Source organism: Polyodon spathula, chromosome 3 (genome assembly GCF_017654505.1).
Source record: "Polyodon spathula isolate WHYD16114869_AA chromosome 3, ASM1765450v1, whole genome shotgun sequence".
In the NCBI taxonomy this organism is placed as follows: Eukaryota; Metazoa; Chordata; class Actinopteri; order Acipenseriformes; family Polyodontidae; genus Polyodon; species Polyodon spathula.
In genome coordinates this window covers 33,115,254-33,142,664 of record NC_054536.1, presented here as the reverse complement: position 1 = coordinate 33,142,664, position 27,411 = coordinate 33,115,254, and the positions used below count along the sequence as shown (strand labels likewise).

Genomic DNA, 27,411 nt, shown 5'->3' with positions numbered 1-27,411 from the left:
GTCCTTTACTTACTGTCTGTGTCAACTGACTCTCTCATGCACTCATATTCACACAAATATCTCATCTTTTCTCCACAGAATGAGTTTATGCAATAGGCTATACAGCATGGTAGCTTTCTCTAGTGGTCTGCATATATATTAATATTTTAATATTAACTATCTCTACTTCCTTTACTATAAAATACCTTTTGTGCCACCAGTCAAGCAACGAATCCAGCCACGTTCATTATTTTCATTCGCTACGATTCCACAATAATTCCACACTTCTTATTTACCTCAAACTATTATCCACTACATGATATATACCCTGCATCTTTTGTTTCACCTCGTTCACAAACATTTTTAATATCACCAAGCAGACGTGATTAAAGGATCTTGCACTGTATCAAACAAATGAGAACCTGCTTAGTCAGATGAATCCTCCCTAATCGCCCCCTGCTTTAGTGCAGGAAATGCCGTTGCATTTACCCTCTAATATGTTATTTGGGAAAGGGTTACAGACGAGTACACTGAAAGGACAGAAAATATTTTTGGTGATTTAAATTCAGACCTGAAAATTTAAAAATTTGAACCCGCAGCAGAACCACAAACCACAGAAAAGTTCACATTCTGAGCCGATCCAGGACAGGTTAGAAGGCTCAGGATTTTTATTTATTTGTATTTATTTTTTATTACAGCGCACCTCTCAACCTAGGCTATACCATATAACAGGCTGATAATTTATTTGGGGTTTAAGGTTGCATACAGTACTCATAGCGATTCCGCCCTCTGTGAGACTGGTATACAAAACATGTTAAAGAAGCACTGGAGAAAGGAAATAATGTGTCAGATGTCAAAGTGGATATGAGAAGGGCAGTGATGAAGCCAGTTTGCTTGAAAACATTAAAAGTAAACCTGACATTTCCATCAACGGATTTAAAAAATGTGGAATTGACGACGCGATCAGAAAACCCACAGGCAGTGTAAACTGCACCTGCTACTGTAGAAGGACTGTTCTTTTTTATGTTAAGCATTTTTTAGTTTAGTTTTTTTTTTTTTACATGGGTTTAATTAAGAAACAGCCAAAATTGTTTGTGTCAGACTTGTTGAAAGTCTGTAACAAAATGGTTGATTGTTATTTGTCGATACGTTGCAGATAAAACTATTATTGCAGGTATCATGCAGGTATGACAAAGTCCATAAACAAAGCAAAACATTAAAACATCTGCAGTGGCTGTATGTCAGATTGATAACATGTCTACATTTACAAAACAAGACGGGATAGAGGGATGCACCAATGCAAGTGAAGACCTGACACAAGTTAATGATGTTCTCCAAGTGCAAAGATCCATTAGACATTAATTCAACAACCCAAACTGATTTGTGAATGCTCCAACTTGTTTAAAAAATACAAGGTTTTATAATCTGCCCTGTAGTCATGCAACATCAAGGTTTTATTATTATTGATATGTGCAAATTAACTCATGTTCTCATGTCTTGCATGTGAAAAATTATAGGTTTTCAAATAAAAACAACTCACAGGTCATGTTTCTCCTCTATAAACAGTCCTCTAGGATAAATATTTACTGTCATAAGTGGGATTTTGTTCTGAAAGGAAAAACAACTATGTCTAAAGCAAAATAATGACTTTGTAAATGTTTGATTATTTATGGTTTAAATGCAAAATGTTAAAAGGCATCTTGCGGTGTAACATTAGGTGAGGTCCTTACTGACCAGCCCAGGCAACCACCGCTACAGAGGAAAACGTTTTACACAGATTTAAAAGAAAAATATTCTTTTCTGTTATTTAAGTGTTTCACTAGTTCAGGCTTTCTTTTAAAGCGGACCCCACAGAAATGTTGTAACTATCACTCCTATAGATAATGTAGGACTCAGCTCAGTTTGTCCAGCCGTACATGCTTTCAGAGTAAATGTCCCTTTTAAATCTAAAAGTCTCAGATTCAATTAATTTGTGCTGGCATTTTGTATATCATAATGTGCATCAAAGTCTTAACTCCACCATAACCCTAACCTCTAACCCTAAGAAATTGTCCCTTAAGAGTGTATGATATGAAAAAAAATTACTGCTTATAACCTTAGCTTGCAGATGATTAGCTCAGCAAGGTAATTGTCCAGTTTGGAAGTATTTGAACTCCCTCTAGCTGGATAAGTAGAAGTGCTTTCTCTGAAAACTAGGAAAAGACAAATGGCTGCTTTAGCATTTCACTTCTACTATGTGTAGCAGGGCTGCAATAAGGACTCTGTTCTCTTTTGCACCCCCTACTGACTATTAGATTACACCACTCTCTATTGTGGTTTATTGTATTCCATAGAGCCAGAGAGAAACAGTATGTAACCAAAACACATAGAATTACCAAGCCCCCAACAGGTCACCTCAAATAAATAAGTCTATAGAAAAGAATGCAGTTTAAAAGGTTTAATACATGAAAATATGTCCCAAAGCCATGAACCAACAGCAAAACTTAACAAAAAAAAAGAAACATTGGTTATGGCAATGAAGAAATAAGGTTTTACTACCAGATAGAGCCCTATGTTTCTCGCAAATACGAAATAGCATGAAATACAACGTATAAAACGAAAAATGTTATAGCATAGATAGCATGTCATTTTTAAATTGGGAGGTTTATACAAAAATTACTTTCAATAAATACTTGCAATGGTAGTTGTCAAGGCTCAGCCGTTACCATAGACACGGTCTAAAGGGAAATGGAAGCTCTGACTAGCACTAGCAATGGAGCGAGTCATTTGGATACTGTCGTTAAGCATTAGCTGTTTATTCCTTTTGGGGAAAATATAGCTTGTTTGCTTATATTTTATATTAGTATGCTATTTTTTTGTTTTATTTCAAGTGGTGCAAACTTTACACTGGAGAAAATGCTGTTTTGGTTTTGAATGAATGAATCTGCTTTGCTTAGTGTTTAAATACTAAGAAACCCCAAGCTTTTGGTATACCGGAGCCCTGCTTCAGTGCAATGGGATTGAAATACAATACTGTCGTTTATTTAATGGGTAGATTGCTGCATGTGCAATTATTATGACAGCCTCACAATAGTAGAGCAGTGTAAATATATACTTTTTATTTTATCTTATTGTATTTTTAAAGAGGGCATTGGCAGTATTTCCTGTAAATAGGCAGTTAATTAAAAAGAGTGGGGGCTGTACATTACCACTACTGCCGCCAATGAAAAATTATGATAACTACATTTTTTTCTGTGCGAGGTGTGTTTATGTCAGTGTTAAAAAAAAACAGATAATGTTTAATAAATATGTATGTAGTCAAAACATAAAGAATACTATACTATTATTGATATACATCTATGAGTTGTTTTATTAATGTGTATCTGTAAATAAAACGACATTTGTGAAAAATAAAATGAAATTATAAATAAAAAGAATTTCACGGTTGCTTTGCCTAGATTGCAGCAATATACCAGCTTCTGACCCGAATTAATATTGCAACCCACAATACCTACAGTTTTATCTACAGTTAAAACAATCAATGGGATAGGCAAAACGTAGAACAGAAACGGCGTTGCAGAAACAGCGGCTGCACACTTCTAAAATATACTGAGCATCAGAAGAAACTTATCACTATTACAACATACTTATTTTTGAAAAAAATAAGGTATATAAATGATGGGCATTAACAAAATGTTTTTGGTTTCTTTTTAATCACTTGATTATTCATCCTTGACCATGACACGCTTGAGTGACTATGACTGAAGCATATGCACTTAATCACCTAATTAGTGAGACAGTTAATTGGACACTGGATATGGAGTGATTTCAGCTGTTGAATTGCAAGCTTTAGTAAAAGCAATAAAGAAAATTACAGAAAAAAAAAAGTCACGTCTGTCAAGAGAGCAGCGCCTTCATGCAATCGGCATGTTGGAGGCTGGACTAGGGCAGTGTACTGTGGCTCACCGTCTTGGGTGCTCACAGCCAGCAATTTCAAACCTGGCAAGACGGTATGACCAAACACATTCTGTCAATGACATGCCACGAACTGGCAGAACAAGAGTCACAATACCTGCCCAAGATCAACAGATCATTTAGCAGCATCTTTGTGGTGTCAATTGTTAATCAGCACACAATACAAAGTCACAGCACCTGCTCTAAAATAGAGTTTATCATTTTCAGAATGTGTGAATTTTATCCAAATATAAGTGATAAGATTCTTCTGATGCTCAAATATAAGTGATACATTTAGTTTGATGCTCAAATACAAGTGATATGTTTCTTTTGATGCTCAGTATACAAAACACTAAATTAGGCACACACCACCATAAGCATTTAATACAATAAAATTACATCTAAAACAATAAAGCTCCTGGTTAAATTACCTTGGTTATGTTACCTAAAAAAAGAATTAAATAAAATCCATAAAACAACTACTATGATCACACTGGGGGAAAAACAAACAAAAAAAAAACTTTTCCAACCCAAGTGGATAAAAACATCTGGACTCACAGGTGTATTTTACATGGGGGACAAGTCCCCATCACTTTTTCATTGACTGGGAAATGTCCCCCTCGAATTGCAGTACTAAAACTCATTGACAGTCATTTATTGATATAATCATTAGTCAGTATAGAAGTCAGTGGGAAGAAAAATGGGATCAGATCTGAGATCACTGGAGCCGGATCATGAGATGGTGTTTAACTACGAGGATCTGGATCAGGCTCCACTGATCCATAATGTTGATCCGATCCTGGAGCTACATATGCCATAACTTGGAAACTGACCAATGAGAAGCGAACATATGTGGCACGTAGTTGAAAGACCCCGGCTGACAAATGTGTATGCAAGCCTAAGATTACAGTAATGTTGGGGGGAAAATGACAAACTGATAGACAATGATTGAAGATAATGGGCTACGTCGCTGAAACCAAAACACTTAATTTTATGTAAACAGTAAAATGGTTTAAGTGTGTAATGTTTCTGTCTACTTATAGTTTAACTTTTCATTTTAAATTGCAACAGTAAGCAAAATTACCTTTGTGCCTTGTGCAAATAAATACAGACATCAATAAAACCGAAATACTTTACCAAACACTTTTTACACAATTATTATACCAAATTAATAATGATATATCACTTGTTCTAAATTATTTTACGTGCTAAAATAAATTGCAGACTCTTGCATCTGTATTTGTATTTCATTATGAAAGAATATCAATGTTCCAAAAATTCTAGGTCACGTTTTACAAAAAAAAAAAAAATGTTAAATTAATAAATAAACAAATACCATAACAAACATTATCGTATTCCTCATAGTAAAGTGGAGTTCTTACCTGATTGGAATAAAGTTAATACACCTTAAAACCCTGATAGCAGGGTACCAGAAGTTAATCATCACAGGTAGATCATCTGCTAAATCAGATTAAACAAGATCTCAACTGCAGCGTACTAAATCAGACTCGTGATGATCCTGTTCAAGTGGATTAATTTAGTACTGTCAAGGATAAGACTGACTTAGTACATGTGATCGTCCTAAGCATTTACTGCTTACATTTTTTTGCAGATATAGCAATGTTTTTCCTCTGAAATGACTAGTGACTTTATTCCATACAAATTAAAATAAAGGCAAATGGATAACGACGAATACCAAAGTAATGACTTTATTCCGTACATTTCTTATGTACGTTTAGTCAGTCAGCTCCATAAGAATAAAGTTTGGTACTATATATATATATATATATATATATATATATATATAGTATAAATATATATATATATAGGACCTTGAGACAGGGCAGCCCTGTGGTGATGTCAGGCCAGAATGCAGGAACCAAAAACAAACAAGCAGGTACTGAGGGGCACAGGCCTGGTGGTGCCATGTTTATTTAAAAACACAAATAAACAGAAACACTACTCACAGAGCAAATAAAACAGAAACAAAATCAGGAACGCAAACAACTAAACACACAGGTCAGGCTGGGCTGACCGCTTTCACTGATCCTATGTATATTTTAGTTTAATTTTTAATCCACTCACTTGCTCTCCAAAAATGCTACAATAATTATACAATCTCACACTGTGTTATTGGCAGCAAATAATTTCAACAATGTTATTGGAAACAAAAACATTGTTTAATCAAAATTATAAGTACAGATAGGACTACCAAACGCAATCATTGCGATGCATCCAGATGTGTGTTTTTTTTTTTTTTTTTTGCTTTTTTTTTTGTTTTTTTAAAATAAACAATAGGTAGATTGTAAACACAGGTAGTTGGTACTGTCAATACAGCAGATGAAACGTCAGACAGCAGTGTTTCACACTAGTGGGGGAAAATACACGTATAATAGATACAGTTTAATTTGCTGTAAATGCAATACTGGATATAACTGGATATGTGATTTTGTTTTGTAGTTCAATCTACATTTAATAGTGGTCCGCCGTATCCAGTAATGGTATACACTTTCTAGAAGCTACACCGTGACATTTAACACAAACCTGCTGTCAAAAAAGTGTGATTATTTCAACATACCAACAGTGCTTGCTTTCTGATTTCCTCATGTTTTCCAATAATTTCTGTTTCTATTCTTTACTGAGGTATTTCTTGTGCTGCTTATCACAAAGGACAACTATAATCAGACCCATCTTGCCTGTGATATTTGACGCGCATCTGAATACAAAAATAGCAGCGAAACATCTGGCGTAAAAAACAAAAAAAATAAAATAAAATAAAACAGCGAATAAACGTTATAGAAAAAATAAAGTTGTATTATCACATTAATTTTCAAGACTATTACCATTGTTTTCGATTTTAGAATAGTGACCGCTCTACTAGGAACCTTTGGCTAAGAAGATCCGCCAGGTGTATTAGGCAGTGATCTTGAAAAGGCGGTGACCTTGTTTTGTGTTGTATTTAAATGTCCCGGAGGTGTGGGTGCGTGGCCAGGTGTTCTGTAAAATGAAGAATGTAAAAAATACCAGAGCAGATGGTGCTTTAATAGTTCATTAGCATCACACAAGAATGCACATATACTTAAATACCTATATCAAAATGAATTCTGACACTTCTATTAAGGGCTGACGGGTGCTAAATGTAGAATATGATTAATTTGATGTGAATAGCATTAAACTTTTCGAAACTGCTGATGTGAAATACACTCAAATTAAATGTGTCTACTTGACTTAGTATCTTATAGTTTCAGCTGAACGTAACAGAACCACAGTGAAATACCAGTATATGTATTGAATGGTGGTAACATTAAAACATTAACAATGATACATCTGGGAGCCGATCAGAAGTTAACTTAAAACAGGATGCAGATGAATTAATTGGCTAAATATGGATAATGGGGTGACCCTCTTTTTAGTATAGTGCATCTCCATGCATTTGGATAAGGGTGGCCTGAAAATAAACCAGCAAAGTAACACATTTGATGGAGTTTGGCCTGGAACAAGGAAACAAATTGTAGGCGCAGAAAGGAAATAATTTATACTGTGCCTGCCATAATCTTAATTGAAACATGCAGCGCTATTTATTTTGGAATTAAATTTACCAAAGTCTCCAGCCAGAAGAATGCCCCCAGTCAACTGTTCTACACACTGAGTCTGGAAGAAGAATGGTTCATTGAAACAGTTTCCTTTGTTTCTGTTTAAAATACTTGGCTTGTTAGGGTAATGAATTCAACATGTTGGCAAACTATTATCAATTGTAGTTACGGTAATTGAGTGAATGGTAGTTCCGCTTGTTTTCCTAACCCAGAACATAAAACTGGCAGGCAGTGAGTGCTCAGAAGTGGGCCAGATGAATGAAAAAAAAAAACTGTGTGGAATGCATTACTTTAGCAATAGAAGTGACAATAAGTGGAGTATCATAAATGAATGCAAATACAGCAGAACTGAAATTGAAATACAGTTGCAAGAATTGACTAGGTTACAAAATTACAAATTAGATTTTTTTTTTACAAATTAGATCATTTTTAAGGGGTATAGGTTTCATCCCATGCATAGAACACATAACATAAAAAAAGAAGAAAAAATATTGTATTAAAGTTGTAAATTAGATCATTGTGTGCATGGTTTGCCACTTTACATGTCAGAACATTGAAATACTGTACATGTAAACTTTTGAATATTTTTATATTGGTTTTTTAGCTTTCATTTCCTGTAGTGGTATTAAGTGGGGTAGAAATTAAGTTATATGATGCATGATTGTGATAGTCTACTAAGAAATATAATAATAAGACACTGCTCCCCCGTTATAACACGTGGTTGGGGTCCACAATTAAGAGATTGCGTTATCTGTGCTTCACCTTATAACAAATATTAGATATTAATACCTTTTTTTTATATAGCACCTTTCATAGTGGACCACCATGACACAGTGCTTTACAAGATTTGAGACTAGGATGTGTGAACTACGCATCAGCTGCAGAGTCACTTACAGGAACGTCTCACCCAAAAGATAGAGCACAAGGAGGTTAAGTGACTTGCTTGGGGTCACACAGTGAGTCAGAGGCTGAGCTGGTATTTGAACTAAGGACCTCCTAATTACAAGCCTGTTTCTTTAACTACTGGACCACACAATGAATGAACAAATGCTCAGTGAATTAGATTTAAGAGATTTTACTTCAACTCTAGCCTACGTGGTCTCAAGCCTGATGCTGTCGTCATCCTGCAGCAATAATAAAGTCACTGGCAACAAAATCCCATATAAACATGACTTTTTTTGTCCTTGGTAGGTATTTATGATAGATGCTACTTAAGTCTAGTGTACAATGAATTGCATTTTTTTGCTGGGACAAAAAAGTCTGCTTAAAGCAATCGGTGCTTCAAACAACAAACATGAAGATAACAAAAGTATAAAAGATGAAAAAAAACTGTGTGTAGCAAAAGACATCACTAGTTATGTATTTATTGCAAAGGGCTGCATTTTTGTTTTATTTGTAGTAGCTTCAGTATGTTTTATATAACCTTATAAAGCTTACAAAATAATTAAACTATAAAGCACTATCATTTTATGAGTGAAATGACAATAATTTGAAACATTGAATAAATGGTGTCACATAAAAAAAAATTTAAAAATTGAATGAAGAAGTCTCTAAACCCCTCATACTGTATGCTTATTTTTTTTCCCTATTTGGTCAAAGTAGTTTGCCAGGTCTACTTCGAGAAGATCTCATATTAATTGGTACACAACCTTGTCACTGAAGTCTCATGGGCAAAGGTATGGCTTTCGGACGTGTTTGGCCAATTGTATGTTTATTTTCTCACATGAGAAGGTGATCTACTCTCCTTTTAAAGTCTTTCAATGTTGTATAGCGTGAAGAATGTGCGTGGTATGTGTGTGCTATGTCACACAAGTCAAGACAGTGGAGAGAGAATTTGGAGTTTCTAAACTTGCGTGGTGGAAAACTGACCAATGTTAAAATTACAGCTATTAGGAACAGCATAAACATGACTGATCATATTACAGATATGCCTACAGACTACTAATCTGTTTTAATAGAAGCTGAAAAATGCAGATTTTTTTTTTTGTCTTGTTAGACATTTTCTGGGTTTTTTTACACTCAAATAATAATAATAAAAAAAAAAAAACTATTATTTTAAGGAAGAAGTTTTTTTTTGTTTTGTTTTTTTTTTTTTTTTTTTTGGTAACACAAATCAATAAAAGTATCAACCCCAGTGAATTAGCCTTACATTTACATAACAACATTGATGTCCTGTCTCCAGTGTAGTTGCTTCTGAAGTTCATAAACCAGGTTTTCTGGTTGATAGAAATGGTGTACCTGCAAGGATGAATACACCCTCTGCTAATTAAACTTCTTGCTTGGTTATTCTTATTGTGGCTAGGGAAACTCAAATGTGATTATAATAACACCTTTTTTTTACTGCTAGATTTTTTATATCAAATAAAAAAGGTTGCTAAATGGGATTTAAGGGAAATACAGCTGCATGTGCTCTTCTCTGGCTTCCCAGTAAAATGTCAGTGTTCTGGTGTTTGTAAGAGTACTGGTCACACTGAGAGGGGAGTGGTGAAGTCTTACTCCACCCTTTACCTGGGGGAGGTCAAAAACACACTCAACTGAAGAGACCAAAGAGCCTCAGATGACAAAGACACTTTTTTACCATGTCAAAGTAAAGAGGTAAGTTAATTTAAAAAAAAAAGAAACAAGTTCATTTAGCATGTTGATTAAAGTTATCTTAACTGGATGCATGTTTTTGGTGTTGTGTTAAAATACTACCATGTAAACAACTGATTTATCTATGAAGTACTCAGAAAGGGGTAGGGTGGGATACAAGAGGAACTCGTGAGGTAGCCTCTTTGTGTGCGCTCTTCTTAAGTTAAAACAATTACAAAATGTCCAACAAATATAATACCAACAAAGTAAAGTGACTCAGTTACAGGTGTATGTAAAATAAGTACTAGATGTATTTATATCTGGGGAATATTCAATATAGTTGTTATGGTGTACTTCACATATTATAATAATAAGGACATTGGAAATCGGCAAGATTGACAAATCATGTGTCTGTAATTTATCTGTCATCCAGTGTTTTGAATGTATAGATTTTATGATTGGTGTTAAAATTGTTACAAATTTGAGAAAGCTCTCTAAATATATTTTAATGCTAATTTTTTTTTCTTTACAGTTTATTTTGAGGCTTTTCTGTATATTCCATTCAGGTAACCAGTTTCAGAAGATAGTAGCAGATAAAAATGTGTAAAATATAAAAGTATTTTTAAAATAATACATTGTTTGTTTCTTTTTTTCAAATTCTAGCAGGGCTTCATACCCATGTAGAAGAAATCAGCCATGTATTCTTTATTAAGAATTGTGGGTTTACTGAATGTAGTGTGCAATGTGAACAGTCTTCTGGGAATCAGATCAAATTTTTATGGTAAGACATACATACACAATGCTTTTAAAATATTTTGCCATTATTACCTTATCTCTACCTCAACCTGGGAAACTATTTAAAAAACTATTATTTATATAGGACACTGAAAATGTAAAAACAACATGGAGTTGAGTAGTATATTAATTTTGCTGGTACATAGCTACTCACTTTCTATTGTATATAACACCCTGGTTAAATTCGTCTCAGAAATACACTGCTATCATTTTAGCCAAATATAGTCTATTTTTTAATTTCTAAATCTTTTTTTTTTTTTTTAAACAAAACATGCAAAAAAATCTAAATATCATGTTTATTTGGATTACTTCATTTATTACTTATGTTTAAATGTATTTTACATTACAAACTAAACATTATTTTTTTAAGACAACATGTTTCCACATTTGTCATCTTAGAATAAGGCTCCAGAGGTGTTAGCAATATCGCATCTACAGCAGCATTCAACCTGAACGTTACAGTCGAGGAAGAGACAGGAAATGAGAGTACACTGTGTAATGGATTACAATGGGATAACACAAATACCTACCAAATTATCAGTTTTTTCAGATATCCACTTTTGTTTTGATCAGGGTGCACACAAAAATGTGTCCTACAGGGAGCAGTGATGTGCATTTTGTAGGGTTAGGTTTGTGTAAACCGCTAGCTTCATACCACTCTCAATCAGTGTGCCTGAAACAACTGTTGAGGGTGTGTTTAAATACATTGCTATTATTTACCAGGGGAACAGCAATTTCCCATCTAAATTTGAACACAGGCGCCACTTTGTTTTTAACTTTAATGTGTTTTAAACACATTTTCCTAACCTTCGGTTCCGTATCACTGCAGCCCATAGCTAATCCTTAGGGTTGTCTGACACATGTCCACCGCTGAACGATGAAGCACATGTACTCGGCTATGGGAGAGCATAGGTTTTATTTTCCCGGGCAAGCAACACTTGTCTTGGGTCATGATCTGATAGCATTCAGTGGAATTAGGGTGGGTTTAAGTTCCTATTTTTTTTACTTAACATCGTTATTATTAATGCTTAGAAACAGTATACGATATACCCTCTGTGTTACAGTAGAAGTCCAATGTTCTGAATACATAGGGAATGGAGTCTGTAAATTGTTTCATTTACTTAGCCTATGTGTACTGTAGCAATACAATGTTTAACTGAAGCCAAGATAACTATAAAATCATATATATATATATATATATATATATATATATATATATATATATATATATATATATATATATATATAGAGAGAGAGAGAGAGAGAGAGAGAGAGAGAGAGAGAGAGAGAGAGAGAGAGAGATTTGTGCGGATCAACATTTTTTTTCTGTATCCAATATACCCCTTGTTAACAAATAAATACATAGGCATGTTTTTTTTTTTTGTGCCAGTCAAAACTTTATCACATGGGAGGCTGTTAGACTACAGTTTACACACACGTTTCTCAAATATGTTTTACCTTTGCTTTTAAGATAAACAGTTATTTAATTTAGGTTGTCCTGTTGATGTCTACATTGTTCTTGATACATCTGAGAGTGTGGCACTGAGAGCCCGGCCGTACGGCTCTTTCGTGGAAAACATCAAGCAATTCGCTTTAGACTTTGTGGACCAGCTGAACAGCAGGTACAGTAGGCATTAGGTATCACTAGAAACTGCCTTTGGATGATAGCTATCAATCCACCCTTACCAACTGACCATTAGTGACACTACAATGCCAATTCAATGATTCTGAATTCAATGATCCCAGAATTCACCCTCATATATGTGTCAGACTTGAGGGTTTAATAGTGTACCTTATTTTAGACATTATAATCTCATGCATTACAATGTCATAACAGCTGGGCTAGATTCTCAAAGCTATTTTCTCTAAAACGTCATTGGCATGATATTTTAACAAAGTAATAACACACCCAATGAAACAACACTGCCCATTGTAGATGGAATACTAAACTACGGAATATAAAGCATAAAACAGAAACGTAGATATCATATTCGAAAAACGGTTGGCTGGACCCTGCAAGTTTAAAAAAGAATTCTACTTTCCAGGGGAAGAAATTAAACAGTCTCCCTCTTTCTGCTGCACAATCAATTTGAAAGTGTTGAACATATTCTTTCACAGCCTAAAGGTAAATATGGCAGCACCTGCTTTTGACAAGCCTGTGCAGATATCTTTAAAGTGTTCAAGGGAAAATCCACACAAGAACACAATTTACTAGCAGTGTGCTATTTAAGTACTACTGTAGAGGGCATTCCTAACTCAAAAGCTGTTATTCATTACAGTCTAAATAAATACGGAGGACTAACTTTTATGGAGCAATGCATTTCTCAGTTAGTATATACATGTCAAGCCTCTAGTTTAACAATGACAGATTCATAAGACATTAAAGTATCAGTTTTCAGCGTTTTATTGTTATGAGGTGTGTTTAAATACATTGCTATTATTTACCAGGGGAACAGCAATTTCCCATCTAAATTTGAACACAGGCGCCACTTTGTTTTTAACTTTAATGTGTTTTAAACACATTTTCCTAACCTTCGGTTCCGTATCACTGCAGCCCATAGCTAATCCTTAGGGTTGTCTGACACATGTCCACCGCTGAACGATGAAGCACATGTACTCGGCTATGGGAGAGCATAGGTTTTATTTTCCCGGGCAAGCAACACTTGTCTTGGGTCATGATCTGATAGCATTCAGTGGAATTAGGGTGGGTTTAAGTTCCTATTTTTTTTACTTAACATCGTTATTATTAATGCTTAGAAACAGTATACGATATACCCTCTGTGTTACAGTAGAAGTCCAATGTTCTGAATACATAGGGAATGGAGTCTGTAAATTGTTTCATTTACTTAGCCTATGTGTACTGTAGCAATACAATGTTTAACTGAAGCCAAGATAACTATAAAATCATGTTTTTTGTATGTGGGGTTTGTAACGATGAGGTTTTACTGCATATGAAGGAGAAAAATAAAATAAACACACACAGAGAAAGAACGCAAAGTTCCATCTGTATATATACATATTTTTTTTTGTTTGTCCACAGGTATTACCGCTGCAACCGTAACCTGACCTGGAACGCTGGTCTCCTGCACTACAGTGATGAAGTGAAGGTCATGAGCGGGCTCACAAGCATACACACTAACAAAACAGCTCTGAAGAAAGCTATTCGAGACGTCCGCTACATTGGAAAAGGAACCTATACCGACTGTGCTATCACTGCAGCCATAGGGCAGCTGATGTCAGGGTAACAAAATACATTTTTATCGTGTGTTTTTTTTTTTTTTTTTTTTTTTTTTTTTTTATCTTTTAAAAATGTATGTTATCTGTGATTTCATAGCAATTGCAAAGTACAGTGCTGAATAAGCAATGATCATTTAAAGCTTTTGACTGTATTATAATTTGGTATAAGAGTATATAATTGACTTTCTTAAAATGTCCCTAATTCATAAAAAGCCCTCAGGTGTATATTTCTCCAAGTGGCTCCTGTTGTGAATTCAGTACCCTTAGAAAAGTTTAGAGTAATAATGCAGTAGACTAACACATTTATGGCATTTATGCCGTGCTGATTACCTCGTTTTTACAGTGCTACTACAGGAACATTTAGAAGGGTCATGTACAGTGACCAGTCAGTGAGGTTGTTGACAGGGTTAAAGGTGATTTTGTATGTTGCATTTTGGAATTTCATGCCTGAAGGGTAAATCAGACTCCTGCATGCCTCAACAGTATGAAACTGTGGGGTGGTTGACAGCAAAGGTCTTGAAATGTGCACGCAATCTGTTCTTGCACTAGATGACATGAAAGTCGTTTGACTTTTTTCACTTTTCTTCTGCAACTAAAATGTATTTTATATATTAGGAATCAAAAACAGAGTTGTTCTTTAAATATTTCAACAAAAGTTTGAAACAGTAGCACTTCAGAGTTTAGCAGAGCATCTGCTAATAAATAAATAAATAAATAAGAAGAAGAAGAAGAAGAAGAAGAAGAATAATAATAATAATAATAATAATAATAATAATAATAATAATAATACAAGTAGTTTAAAGTCATCATAGAGCCATACAGTATTCTTAAGCAAAGACATTTATCAGAAAGGGATCCATTTTTAAATTTTTGTTTTGTAAAGTAACCTATATAAACTTAACAAACAATACGGATCATAATTAAGTAGTCATGTAGTCTAAGTGATCAAGTCCAAAATATTACCTAAAAATTAATTTTAAAAAAAGTCTTTATACACAAACAACATTTGTTCATAATAGCTTCCGCAGCTGCCACTATCTGTAGATAAATGGCCGGTTTAACATAATTGTCTGTCATCTAGCAAGCAATTACAGTAACTGTTGAGTTAAACAACTGTTAACTACTAATAATATAATTGCTTCTTACTAAAATTATGTTTTTTTTTCTCTCTCTCTTAGCAATCCCATTAAGCTCATTGAAAGTTATTTGAGTCTTTCTGTAGTTAGAAATCTTTGTAGCTTTTGCAGCTTTCTAGCTATTCACCCTGCAAATTCTTGTCAATCAGTTAAATTGGTATGTATAGCTTGGTATATACTGAAAGCCAGCACATGTGTGTGTAATTACGCCCACTGGAGACTTTTCTAACCCTGGTCTCTCTTGTCATGTTTTATGCAGGATCTCACCCTTCCATGCTAATAAGTACATGGTGGTTGTGACAGATGGACATCCATTTGATGGGTACAAAGAGCCATGTGGTGGAATCAGCTATGCTGTCACAGAAGCTAAAGGAATGGATATTAAAATCTTTGCTGTGGCAATCACACCAGATCATCTGGTACGTGTTATTTGCTCTATAAAGTTCACGTTATTGTTCTTTTGTTAACTTTAAATAGATTGCATTACCACCACCCACCACTGCTGCAGAGTGTTTAGCAGCTGCTACTGCTTTGCTTGTAAAAATGATTATGGGGAAAAGACAGAAATAAGTTATTTTTACATACATACACTTATACTAATATTAAGATTCTTATGTGTTTATGAATCAGACTTGTATTATTACAGTAAGTGTTTTTAATCTGTACAGATAAACTAGAGGTTCATATTATTTCTTTGCTTGTGGGACAGCGCCAAATTTGGACAGTTTCAATCATAAAGTGTCTTACAAAAAGCTGTTTACTCCTTGTTATTGACTGTGTCCCATGTGTGTTACAGTAAACTAACATGATACAGAATTGTGATTGGTTCATATTTTTTATTACGTGCCCAAGGTCGTTAATTAGCTGGTCCCAACCACTATCCAACCAAAACCTGGGTAGCACATTTCGGAGCATTTCTGCCATAAACAACCATTGTGACGAGGGGCATTTATTTGGATAAGAAAACCCAGAAAAGTTTAGACCCAGGAAATTAATAAGCAGAATTATTCATATTACAGTGAAGCTGTAGATTCTGACGATTGCATTGCTGATGAGAGATAACTGCATGAAACACATGTTATTAACACATATTATTACATAGTTCAAATGAGTAGCAGTGGAAACATTTAGCAATTACAATTAAGTATTCTCAGAGACAAGTAGAATGATCCAGTTAACCTGAATATTCACAATTAGGAAACTAAAATGTGAATGTTTCTGTAATATCATTCTAACTTTTTACAAATATGATGTAAGGACCATTGTTAATACAATAATAATAATCACTAACTGACAGGTATACTCTGGAGGTAACTTGTACATTTGTTAGCAGCTCTACCTGTTTCAGTCTAGGAAAGTTATAGTGGTTTTGTGGAAGCTGTGTAATTAGAGATTGCTCTCAATGGAAATATACAGTCTATAGAAGCTAAGCTGGACTGGGCCTGGTTAGTACTTGTGTGGATGAGCTATTGGAACACCAGGTGGTATTGTGATGCTCCCTCCTCTACATTCAAATTGTATATTTATTTTTGATAAGTTTCCAATATTACTGCATACACTATTAAGTGCAATGTGCTTTACTTACTGCCTGTCTAGTAATCACACACCAGTGCATTTCTTATGTTAGGGGGTGGTTAGATATCAGTCTCCCGTAAACCTTAAAGCCACAAGGCTTGAATAATCATAAAGAATCATTACAATGGATGAAGCCCAGCAGCTGCTTCTTTAGGAGGGTATTTTATTGTCTGAAAGCCTGCAAACTTTCAACCAGTCTGGTTCTCCTCTCCTTTGCAGGATGACAGGTTGGGCTCCATTGCAACTGAGTTCCGCTACAGATACAATCTGTCAGCCACAGATGACAACCCAGATGTAGTAAAAAATACCATTAACACCATCATCTCCACTATTGTAAGTATTCATTCGTATCTTTTTAGTTTTAATAATTTTATTCTACATGCTGCATACGAAACATCAGGATAATGTCTCATTGTTTTTCTTTCTCTTTTTCCTGTTGTAGTACAAGGACTCTGAGTCTTCGGTGAGTCAATTATAGTATATTCTGTATTTATAACTATATTTTCAGTATGATTCTGTCCAACCAATGTGCTGTAAAAATGTATTGCTTTAAGAATGACCTGTGATTTTACATTTATGTACCAGTAAAGTTTCCTAGTAAAGTTTTTGTTATTTTCAGCTGCCAGTAACTAGACAGGTGCCAATGTATGTATGGTTCTCAAAAAGTTTATAGTGGTATAATTTCCTTATGTGTTACAGAATAAAATATTAATATAAATTACTTTTAGAAACGATAATTTAAGAAATCATTTTGTTGAATAAATCAAATAGTTTATACATAAACAATGATTTAGCCTCACATATTGCCGGAAGGTCTATGTATGTATGTATGTATGTATGTATGTATTATTATTATTATTATTATTATTATTATTATTATTATTATTATTATTATTATTATTACTAATAATGCTCTATTATTTTTCATGTTGCAGTGTTGCACCTATGACTGTAAGGTAAGATCATGTGCACCCCTTCTATGAAATATAGAATACCTGCTTAAGGCAGCTGTAGAAATATTTATTTTGGTGCTTAAATAGCTATTAATTCATGATTCTGATTTAATTTGAAAGGCTGGAAGAGGATCACCTGGTGCCCCTGGAGACAATGGTGAAGCGGTAACGTACATAGAATTACTTTTCTAATTGAATTTAAAGAAGCATGGTGTTGGGGGTGGAGCAACGGCTTCTACCCATTTCAGAATCAATTAGTTCATGTGTTGAACTCTGGAATGAGCCTCCTCTGCATTTCTGTGCTCCTTTCTTACCTCTGGAAGCTTGTGACTCTCACCACCACAATTGGAATGCACTTGGGGGAGGCAGCTTGCCGGAGGGACAAACATTCCCATTTTTAATGATCATTGCAGCAGAGAAAGTTGGTAGGAATTTCACTAAATCACATCAAAGTGAGAACTTAAACAGTCATTAAAGTTTTGTGAAGAAGGCTTATCATAAAAGGTGAGGTATGGGTAAAATACCACTTACAGCTTTATGATTCCAGACACTTTTTAAATCTTTATTACTTTATCCACATAAACTTGATACAAAAAGAATATATCTAATGCTCTTTCTATATAAGAACTAAAAAAAACATCTTTACTATTTACTATATCCCTAGTTAGTCACAGCAATCAAACTTATCCCCTAACTTCCCAGTCATATTGACCCTGTACCACATACTGTATGGGTTTAAGCTGCACATTCTTCCATCTTTCCACATGTTGTCTTGTTAAGCAGGTGGAAATGTAAATTCATACATAATATACCAGCCAATACTAGAACCCTCAAACTCCATATGTTAAATAACAAATTGCCTTTTTTCCCCCATTGTTTTAACTTATCTGGCAACTTCAAATGGTTTTGCTAAGGTTACATTTATTTGGACAGGGATCTAAGTTCAAAAAGCGATTTGCCAAAAGCTCATATGTTTGTTTCTGTTCCCATGCATTGTCTTACACAGTGGGTTTGTTTCAGGGCACTCAAGGAAAGCGAGGAGTGTCTGGAAAGCCTGGTGTTGTTGGCTCAATCGTAAGTTCTTTTTAGCATGGATATCAAATTGTAATATGCCCTTTAGGATAATGGTCTGTGTTGATGGAAGATTTAGCATCCACAAGACAGTCCAAGCTATAATTATTAACCATATAAAACATTGGAAAGCTGGCCCTTCTTAGCAAAATATTATTATTTAGAGGTAGGCCTGTTTATTACACCTAATTTTCTTTACGTGCACTCCCCCCATCAATAAATACAATACTTTCTTCTGTTTATACATAGCTATCACAAATAGCTATCTTTATTCAATAATTAAATGAGTAATGTAAAGTCCTGCTTACAGTTTTAAGGGGGAGTGCTTTTCATGAGAAATGCTCCATATGAAAATGTTGAGAAGTGCAAAAACAAAGACCAATTGGTTAACTGTGCACACACACTTTGATCATGATGGTTACAGTACGTGAGCCATTCAATTTGTTTTATTTTCAGGGAACTACAGGGGATCAGGGGCCACCAGGTCACAGAGGAGAAAAGGTAAGATTGGAGCGACCCATGATTAAAATGGGACCTAGTCAAGTCACTTGTTTGTTCATTGTGCACCCCGGTATGTTGACATTAAAGGAACTACACTGTATACAAATGTAAATAGTTTTTCTTGTACAGTGTAAAAGTCTCCCCAATTACCCCCAATCTAATTGGGGTGTTTAAATATTAGAATTCAGTTATTGTTCACAATTGATGATTTACTTTTTACGATGATTTACTATTGAAAACAAATACTTTATTTTTCAATATGCAGGGTGATAAGGGACCTCCTGGAACAAGGGTATGTATTTTATTACACTTTGTATATGTACTAGTTTAATCAAAGCCATGTACTGTACATGTTCTATGCACTCATACTATAGTACAGGAAGAGTCAATGAAAAGTAGTGGAAAAGGTTGCAATTCTTAACGTGAATCTGTGTTTTAACAATGTGAGAGTCACTCTCATAACAGTCAACATTACCCCTTACTAAAGGGCTTGCCCATTCATTTCTCCGCTTCTTGTCAGCATCTTTGTACAATAAAAACATGTATGTTACACAATAATTGGAAGCTTAGGCTGATATTCGGGGGTAATACTCTCTCTCTCTCTCTCTCTCTCTCTCTCTCTCTCTCTCTCTCTCTCTCTCTCTCTCTCTCTCTCTCTCTCTCTCTCTCTCTCTCTCTCTCTCTCTCTCTCTCTCTCTCTCTCTCTCTCTCTCTCTCTCTCTCTCTCTCTCTCTCTCTCAATAATTACTCATTAGAGAAGGTTTTCAAACTTTTTAGGCCCTGTACCCCTTTCCAAAAAATCTAGTCTACTGCATACCCATATCTGAGAAGTCATAATATACCTAAGAAAACAGAATGGTATTTTCTAATTACTAGGCTTAAGTACTTATTGATGATAACTGAAAATATCAAAACAGTGCTTATGTACCAATGTGATGGACGTCCCTGCTTTTTATCACAGATTTCAGTAAAGCGACACCCTGATTAATAAACAATTCAGCCCTTACACAAGGGTATGTTCTGTATTTAAAAATTAACCACTTAAAGTTACAGGACTTAAAGTTAAGGACTTAAAGTTACAAAAAGCTTTAAGCGGGTCATGAAAAAAAACACAACGCCTCGATTTGCTGGCTCAGAAGGCCCACAGGGAAGGAGGAGGGGCTAGAGTTCAGCCAATTACTGTACATGGAAAACTGCTGTTAAACTAACAAAATAAAATGAAAACTAAAAATGCTATGTAAAATTATTTCAATACCCAGTCCAATGAGTATGGAAAAAAAACAGTCCAAAAACAGGTTATGCGTTCTAAAAACAAAACTACGGTTCTAATTTAAAGCACAATCAGAAAGCAATTCTCATCAAAGTTGTGCATTTCTTCCAACAAATGCAGAAGTGTAGAAGGAAAACAAATGGGGTATTCTGCATAAAAACTATTTAAATTTTTTTTTTAAATCAGGTAGGATGCTGAACTGTGTGACTATTGAATCACGTATTGAATATGTGTGCTTTTATTTATTTATTTAACTCAAATGTCAAAATGTCTTTTAGCAAAATGCTTACATGTTAAACTGTTTAGTGTAGTCGCCTGTTCATGTTAATCAGCTGTATGACAATTAGAGCTTGTTGATGGGCACTTGCTGTATGATGTTGTGATCCGTGCATCTGTGTGATTGTGTCTTGTGTACCGTATTGTATTTCCTGTATGGACTAAGGAGTCCAATTCCGGACGCTTTTCCCAATCCCAGGATTTAGGGATTTGTTTATTTATTTATTTTTTAAATCCTGCAATTCATTTTTTAATTAATAATAATACTGTGTTTTTGCTTTTATTAGCCTAATAATTAGTGGCATACATGCGTAGGCTAATGTAATTACTCGACAAAGGAGTTCTTCAACGAATTAGTTATAGTGAAAAAACACATAAAGCATTGCAAGTAAAGATAACATCATCGTGTCGCTCCAGCTCCAGCGCAGAAAACGAGTGATTTCACTGTCTAAGCAGGGCAGCCCAGCTGCCTGCTCAACTCAATAATACTGTTATTTAAAAACATAAACTTAGATCAAACACTGAACTGGTTAAACTAATAACACTAAACATTTAAACTCCAGAAAGTAAATGTACCTGGTAAATACTATGCATTTTTTAAAGAAGCAACATCATACAATGACAATGTTTATTTATTTATTTATAGCCAACATACTGTAGAACCACCACCCTGCTATTTAAATATGTAACTTAGTAATGTGTGTGCTCACAGTCCATCCTACTGGGCATGGTCAGATCAGTTCCTTTTTCAGAGAGCGGTGGCTTCTTCTTCTGCCCTTAGTAGATGGGACCAGCAGCCAAAATAGTCCTTAATCACCTCTCACCATACCCATGCAAGCAGTCATGATCCGACATTGAATAGCATTAATCCTATTTCCCAGTATGGCATTCCTTTTCTGTCACTGTGCCTTATTTTGTTCAAATGGATTGTGAAAGTGTCATATGATGAGAAATGTTCTAGTCCAGGGCTACTCAACCCTGGTTCAGGAGGGCCTCTGTCCCTCCAGGTTTTTGTTTTAACTGTACACTTAATTCATAAATTTGACCAATTAAGCTTCTAATAAGCAGTTAATTGGTCCAATTAAGTAATTTAGGGTACAGTTAGAACAAAAACCAGGAGGGACCACAGCCCTCCAGGACCAGGGTTGAGTAGCCCTGTTCTAGTTTATACCATTCAAAAAGTAGTTTAAAAGAAATGAAATCTTGAAGTCTCTTCTGACAGATTTAGGTTTGTAGAAACTCTTATGTTGGTTACAGTCCAGAGCAGTCAAATATACAAAATACAAATGTTTTCACTATTTTATTTAAATTATTAAGGGGTGTGTCAAACACTTCTTTTATTTAAGCTTTCTAAAAGTGTATTTTTTTTTTTTATTAGGGTCCCAGAGGAGCTTTTGGACAAAAGGTTAGTTCAATATGCTTATAAATACATGTCATTTTTTCCTGTTTATAACTTTAACCACTCGCTCTCCTCTTTTAAAAGACTTTACTTGACACAAAATGGTAAACACGTCAGTACAAACTTCTTTATTTCTACATCCTCAGAATAAGGTTGTTGTTTTTGTCTTGTATCCAGGGAGATAAAGGAGCCAATGGTGCTGATGGGAAAGACGGACTCATGGTTTGTGACCCTTTTTATTACTATTTAAAGGCTGCAGCCAAAGTAACAAGAATACAGACTTGATGAGGATGGTTCGATATGAATATAGAGAGATACAGCTCTGGCCAAACGGTTTGAACCACCCTATAGAAGTAACTAACTTTGCTTCATAAAGTCCAATGAAACCTGCCAAATAATGTTACGTTAACATATTGATTTACATACCACTTTGTAGTTTTCCATATGCTTAATTAAAAACTGACAAATTTAAAAGTTTTACATTTAAAGATCTAACATGAAAAAAGGTAAGACTATTATGGCTTCCAGCAGACTTTTGCGATATCATTTTGTAGTTTAGTTGATTACATAATAATAATAATAATAATAATAATAATAATAATAATAATAATAATAATAATAATAAATAAAAGATCAAAATTATGTTCACATGTTGTTTTTTTTTTTAATTATGTCTCAATCCTAAAATTCTAGGTGATGCAAAACTTTTGGCATAGCTGTAAATGTGAGCCAACTCTACACGAATTAGCTTTCTGTACCAACATGTACTTCTCTGCCAAATCTGCCAACTGTATCAATCTTTTAATTTATGAGATTGAATACTCAATAATGATTATACACTGGCACAGCGTATTAACCTCAGGTATGTAAATCTTATACAAGTAAAAGTCAAAAAGAAGTATTAAGGTGTAAGATGTTTATATTAACAAGTCATGAAAGTCTGGATAATAACCAAGAGGCTTGTTGTACAACACCCCAGTCTGCATAAGGGAGACGAAGACCCGAGCCAAGACAGTCTTTTTAGAACCTGCCTCCCCACAATAAAAACATTATTATGAAAAATTGTGTTTTGCATGGCCACATATATTTTACAGGAGTGAAATATTTGTTCAAAGTATTATTAAAAAAAGCTTGATAGATAGAGAACCCTAATCTGAAAAGCAATACAATCATTACTAGAACCTGCAAGAAACTAATCAGAACAATAATATATCTAGTCTTTGCTGCAGCAAGTTATTTCTTAATTTAGTTTTTTTTTTTTTTTTAATGGCTGTATTTACAACAGAAATAGAGGTAACACACTATGATTGTCTCACTAGTATTCCTGAAAAAAAAATCCCTTGACCCTGTCAACAAACTTCCGAGTGCCTGCCAGTGGGTCTCAATATATGGTAGTGAAGGAGGGTTTATGCTAATATTTCAAAGAATGTACCAATAATGAAACACACATGGCCTTAAAAAGGATATTTACAATTACTTTGTAAGATTTTAGAATAATATGAAGCACTGATGTGGCTTTGTGGCCTTTCGCTGGTGTTTTTTTTTTTTACACCCAGTTTCATTGGCCCTTGCATTGTTTGTTTTCAAGTTTTACGATAAACATTTCTTAACACATTATTTCCAACTCGATTGCAGAAGGTTAGAAAGTGTATTTCTGTCTCAGTAAGATGAACATAATTCTTCAATTTGTCCCTTGGATTTGATGCCTATTGACCCACGGAATGATGTTAATTGTACCAAACTGGCATCGGCCTACCCCCAAAATCTAGACAATTACAGTACGATGACAGTAAGCTGGCATCACGAATCTAGAATACAAATTAAATTCTGTGTGCCAAAAGTCGTTGTATATGTAGCCATAGTTGTCTACTCTGCATAGTACTCCACTAAAGTCTATAAGTAATATTAGATTACATGTTGTATGATGGTTCAATCATTCATAGTGGTTTTAAGGGGGGGAATGGGGAACATTAAAAAAAAAAAGTAAATAGTGTCCCGTTTTTGCATTTCAAAAAGGTGGTCACCTTGGCTAGACCAGCCAAAATAACTATTAATTAGTAAGTACCAGCACCATCTAGTGCACAGAGGTGCATTTCCAGCCAAACTAAAGGAAACTTGGCAAAAGTTTGCAAAGTGGCAGGTCACTAGATGGCCCTGGTTCTTACTTCATTAAAGACAAATCTATAACAGGCAGCTCCTGAACGAAGCTGAAAACACCTTAAAACAGACATAATGGTGATAACAAACAGCTTAGAATGAATGCAAACATTATAGAAAGTTAAAATGCATATGAAAATGAGATTTGAAGCTACATGCTTTTTACTGATGTTCACGATTGTGTTACTGATGCCCATGAACAATCAAAACCAGTCCTTTTTGTTATAAATACTAGTGATTTTTACATTTTGCTTTCAAAAGGAAGTGAATGGTGATTAATGGGTTCTGCAATAACTGTGTATCTTCCCTGCTTAGTGACTGTTATTTTTATGTGTTGACAGCTGTTCTAAGAATAAAAACAGTATGTGGTTTGAATCAAGTTCAACAGTTTGGAACTCAAGTGGAATTGAATTACTTAACAGTGATGCTTGTTAAAACCTAAATAACAAAGCTATCTTTCTTCTGCTTTAGGGTGATTCTGGATCCCCTGGCTTGCCTGGATGCAAAGGAGATGATGGCTCCGATGTAAGTAGTCATTATAAAGTTAAATGACCCATTGCGTATATGGAGCTAGTGCAGAAAAAAGAGCTCCCTTCATTCCTTCCTTCCACTCACATGACTGCAGTTGACAGTTGCATAACTGCAAAGACAAAGGTGAAATCAAATGCATGTTTTGGGTTTTTTTTTTTTTTAATAGGCTTTATTCTTGTCATAAACAAAACACATTTTTCATCATACTGATAGGGGATGTATGACCATGACATCGTATATCAGAGGTGGCCAAACCGCATGTGGCTCTTGTGCTGCTGAAGTGCGGTTCCTGGTGAAATGCTGGGTGATGCACACATTGTGGCTCGAATGAACTGAAGAAAGAATAACAAACAAAATCAAAAAGAGAGAAAGTAAAAATAAACACAACAAGTATTATTGTTGTCTTTTGTATTCATTTGTGTTAATTATTCTTTCTTCTCTCTAGTTGTGTTTTTCCTGTTTCTTTGATCCTGTATGTTCACTGCAAGGAGATTTTGTCACTTGTTGGCACGTGTATTTTGATCACTGACTGAAAGCTTGATGTGCAGTTGAAAGTAAATGTTATAATTTGGAATTAAGCGCTCATTCATTTGTGGAGACAATGGCATTGAGCAAACCCTCCAAAGTAATAAACAAAGTATGAGACTTTACACCAGAATGGGAGAAGGAATTCACTTTCACTGAAAACATTAAACCTGTCTCATCTGCAACCAATCATACACGCAGTAGCCTGTACAAGATGAGCAACCTCAGATGTCATTATGAAACAAATCACAACACATTTTCATCTGAATATCCTCCTGAAGCAGACTAGAGGCAGATTCTCCTTTTGGCATTCAGTAAAGAAGCTATTTTAATGACTCATGCGAGTTTTGTGTGAATGGAATATTGCTCGCGCCAAACATCCTTATTCAGATGAATTAATCTTTTTAAAATGACGCATCTTACATGTCGTCATGAGCAGGTACTGTCAGAGCAAGATTATCACATAGGCAAACTATGCAAGTGCATGGGGGGGTTGGCAAAACGGTTGTGTATTTTTAACATTTTTTTTTTACATATGCTACCAGTTTGACTGGAAAAACGTCACTCATTAACATTCGAACTGAGGCATATATCTCAAAATCAAATTGTTCTGACAGGTGTTACGCAAATTTCTGTAACATTACCCCATAGAATTCTGTATTCCCACATTATTCCTTGCTTGTGCAGATGCAGTTTTTAAAAGATCGCTGGACGCTGGATGTGCACGCGTGATATCCCTGTGCCCGAGTCCGTGTGTTCTCAAGCACTGTCATTGAGTTCTGCTGCAGCTTGCAACAAATATTGTAAACATTTGTGGCAAAATAAAATAGCAGATTTAACACCACTGCTTTTCTATATATATATATATATATATATATATATATATATATATATATATATATATATATATATATATACAGTACCTTCAGCCTCCTGAGTTGCTCAATACACCCTTGATTAAAGTAAACTTATAATTCTTTTTTTTCTTTTAAAACACATTTTCATTATATTACATGTAACTTCACGTCCAGCGATCTTTGAAAAAATGCAGCTGTTAGGGCTAGTTGTAAAGGCTATAATGTATACAGAGATGTGTATATGTGTGTTTGTGGCTGTTTGTTCAGGGGTAGGGGGCCCGTAAGTGTAAGCTTGCCTAGGGCCCAGTGATGGGTTAATCCGGCCGTGGGTACTGTAATCCTTTAAATAGACACAGTGCGAAGCTCTCATAAGTATTTAATACACGCAGCAGTCATAGAAAAAAAAAAACAGCATTCAGATCTTCAAGGGAAGAGCTTGTCAAAAAAAATCCTTACAAAAATTGGTCTTTTAAAGTGACGTTTTTGGTGAAATCAGGTGAGTTATTGTATTTTGCTTCATAAATATAGTGGGTAATGCATACAGTATAAACAGAAATAGTGGGAAAATACCATAGTGTTACATTTAAAGTTTAATACACTGTAAACTGTACAATAAAAATTACACAAACTGTGTAGGATCTGCAGTGTTCTATCACTGTTCAACTACTGTACTGCACAACAATGCTTGTATTTAACATGTCTTGCTTGCAAACATTGCATGTTTTACATTACGCGTCTTGCGGTTCTCAACCATATGAAATTTTGGTATGCAGCTTGTAGGGTCAGGAAGTTTGACCACCCCTGACATATATCAACAGTATGTACAGAACAGTAAATAATAAGAATTAGCAATTGCACTTTAATTACAATTCAATAATCCATTTTCATGATACAGCAGTCCGTCACATATCCGACTGTGGTGGGGCCAGAGAAAGTGTGGATAAATGAATCCTGTTTTAGGGTCCCCGAGTGGTTCATCCAGTTAAAGCACGGATGTGGATGAGTCACACAGCTTGGACGGCACTAGTTTGCGTCTAGGCTGTGCAAAGAGG

At 34.9% G+C, this 27,411-nt stretch overlaps 1 protein-coding gene across 3 annotated transcripts in view; it reads left to right on the top strand.

The window, feature by feature from the left end:
- Nucleotides 1-10,032: 10,032 nt before the first annotated feature.
- The window catches only part of LOC121313004 (collagen alpha-1(VI) chain-like), a 37,871-nt gene continuing 20,492 nt past the window's right edge, over nt 10,033-27,411 (top strand). For 2 of the 3 annotated variants that reach the window (XM_041245081.1, XM_041245079.1), the window contains exons 1-15: nt 10,035-10,100; nt 10,740-10,857; nt 12,364-12,493; nt 13,912-14,112; nt 15,504-15,663; nt 17,039-17,152; nt 17,262-17,282; nt 17,755-17,775; nt 17,893-17,937; nt 18,793-18,846; nt 19,300-19,344; nt 19,610-19,636; nt 22,269-22,295; nt 22,467-22,511; nt 24,918-24,971. In XM_041245081.1, the coding sequence (XP_041101015.1) occupies nt 10,773-10,857; nt 12,364-12,493; nt 13,912-14,112; nt 15,504-15,663; nt 17,039-17,152; nt 17,262-17,282; nt 17,755-17,775; nt 17,893-17,937; nt 18,793-18,846; nt 19,300-19,344; nt 19,610-19,636; nt 22,269-22,295; nt 22,467-22,511; nt 24,918-24,971 (1,029 nt within the window). In that variant the 5' untranslated portion in view covers nt 10,035-10,100; nt 10,740-10,772. Of the gene's footprint in view, nt 10,101-10,608; nt 10,643-10,739; nt 10,858-12,363; nt 12,494-13,911; nt 14,113-15,503; nt 15,664-17,038; nt 17,153-17,261; nt 17,283-17,754; nt 17,776-17,892; nt 17,938-18,792; nt 18,847-19,299; nt 19,345-19,609; nt 19,637-22,268; nt 22,296-22,466; nt 22,512-24,917; nt 24,972-27,411 lie in introns of all 3 variants that reach the window. The other variant, XM_041245080.1, reaches the window with a different exon arrangement.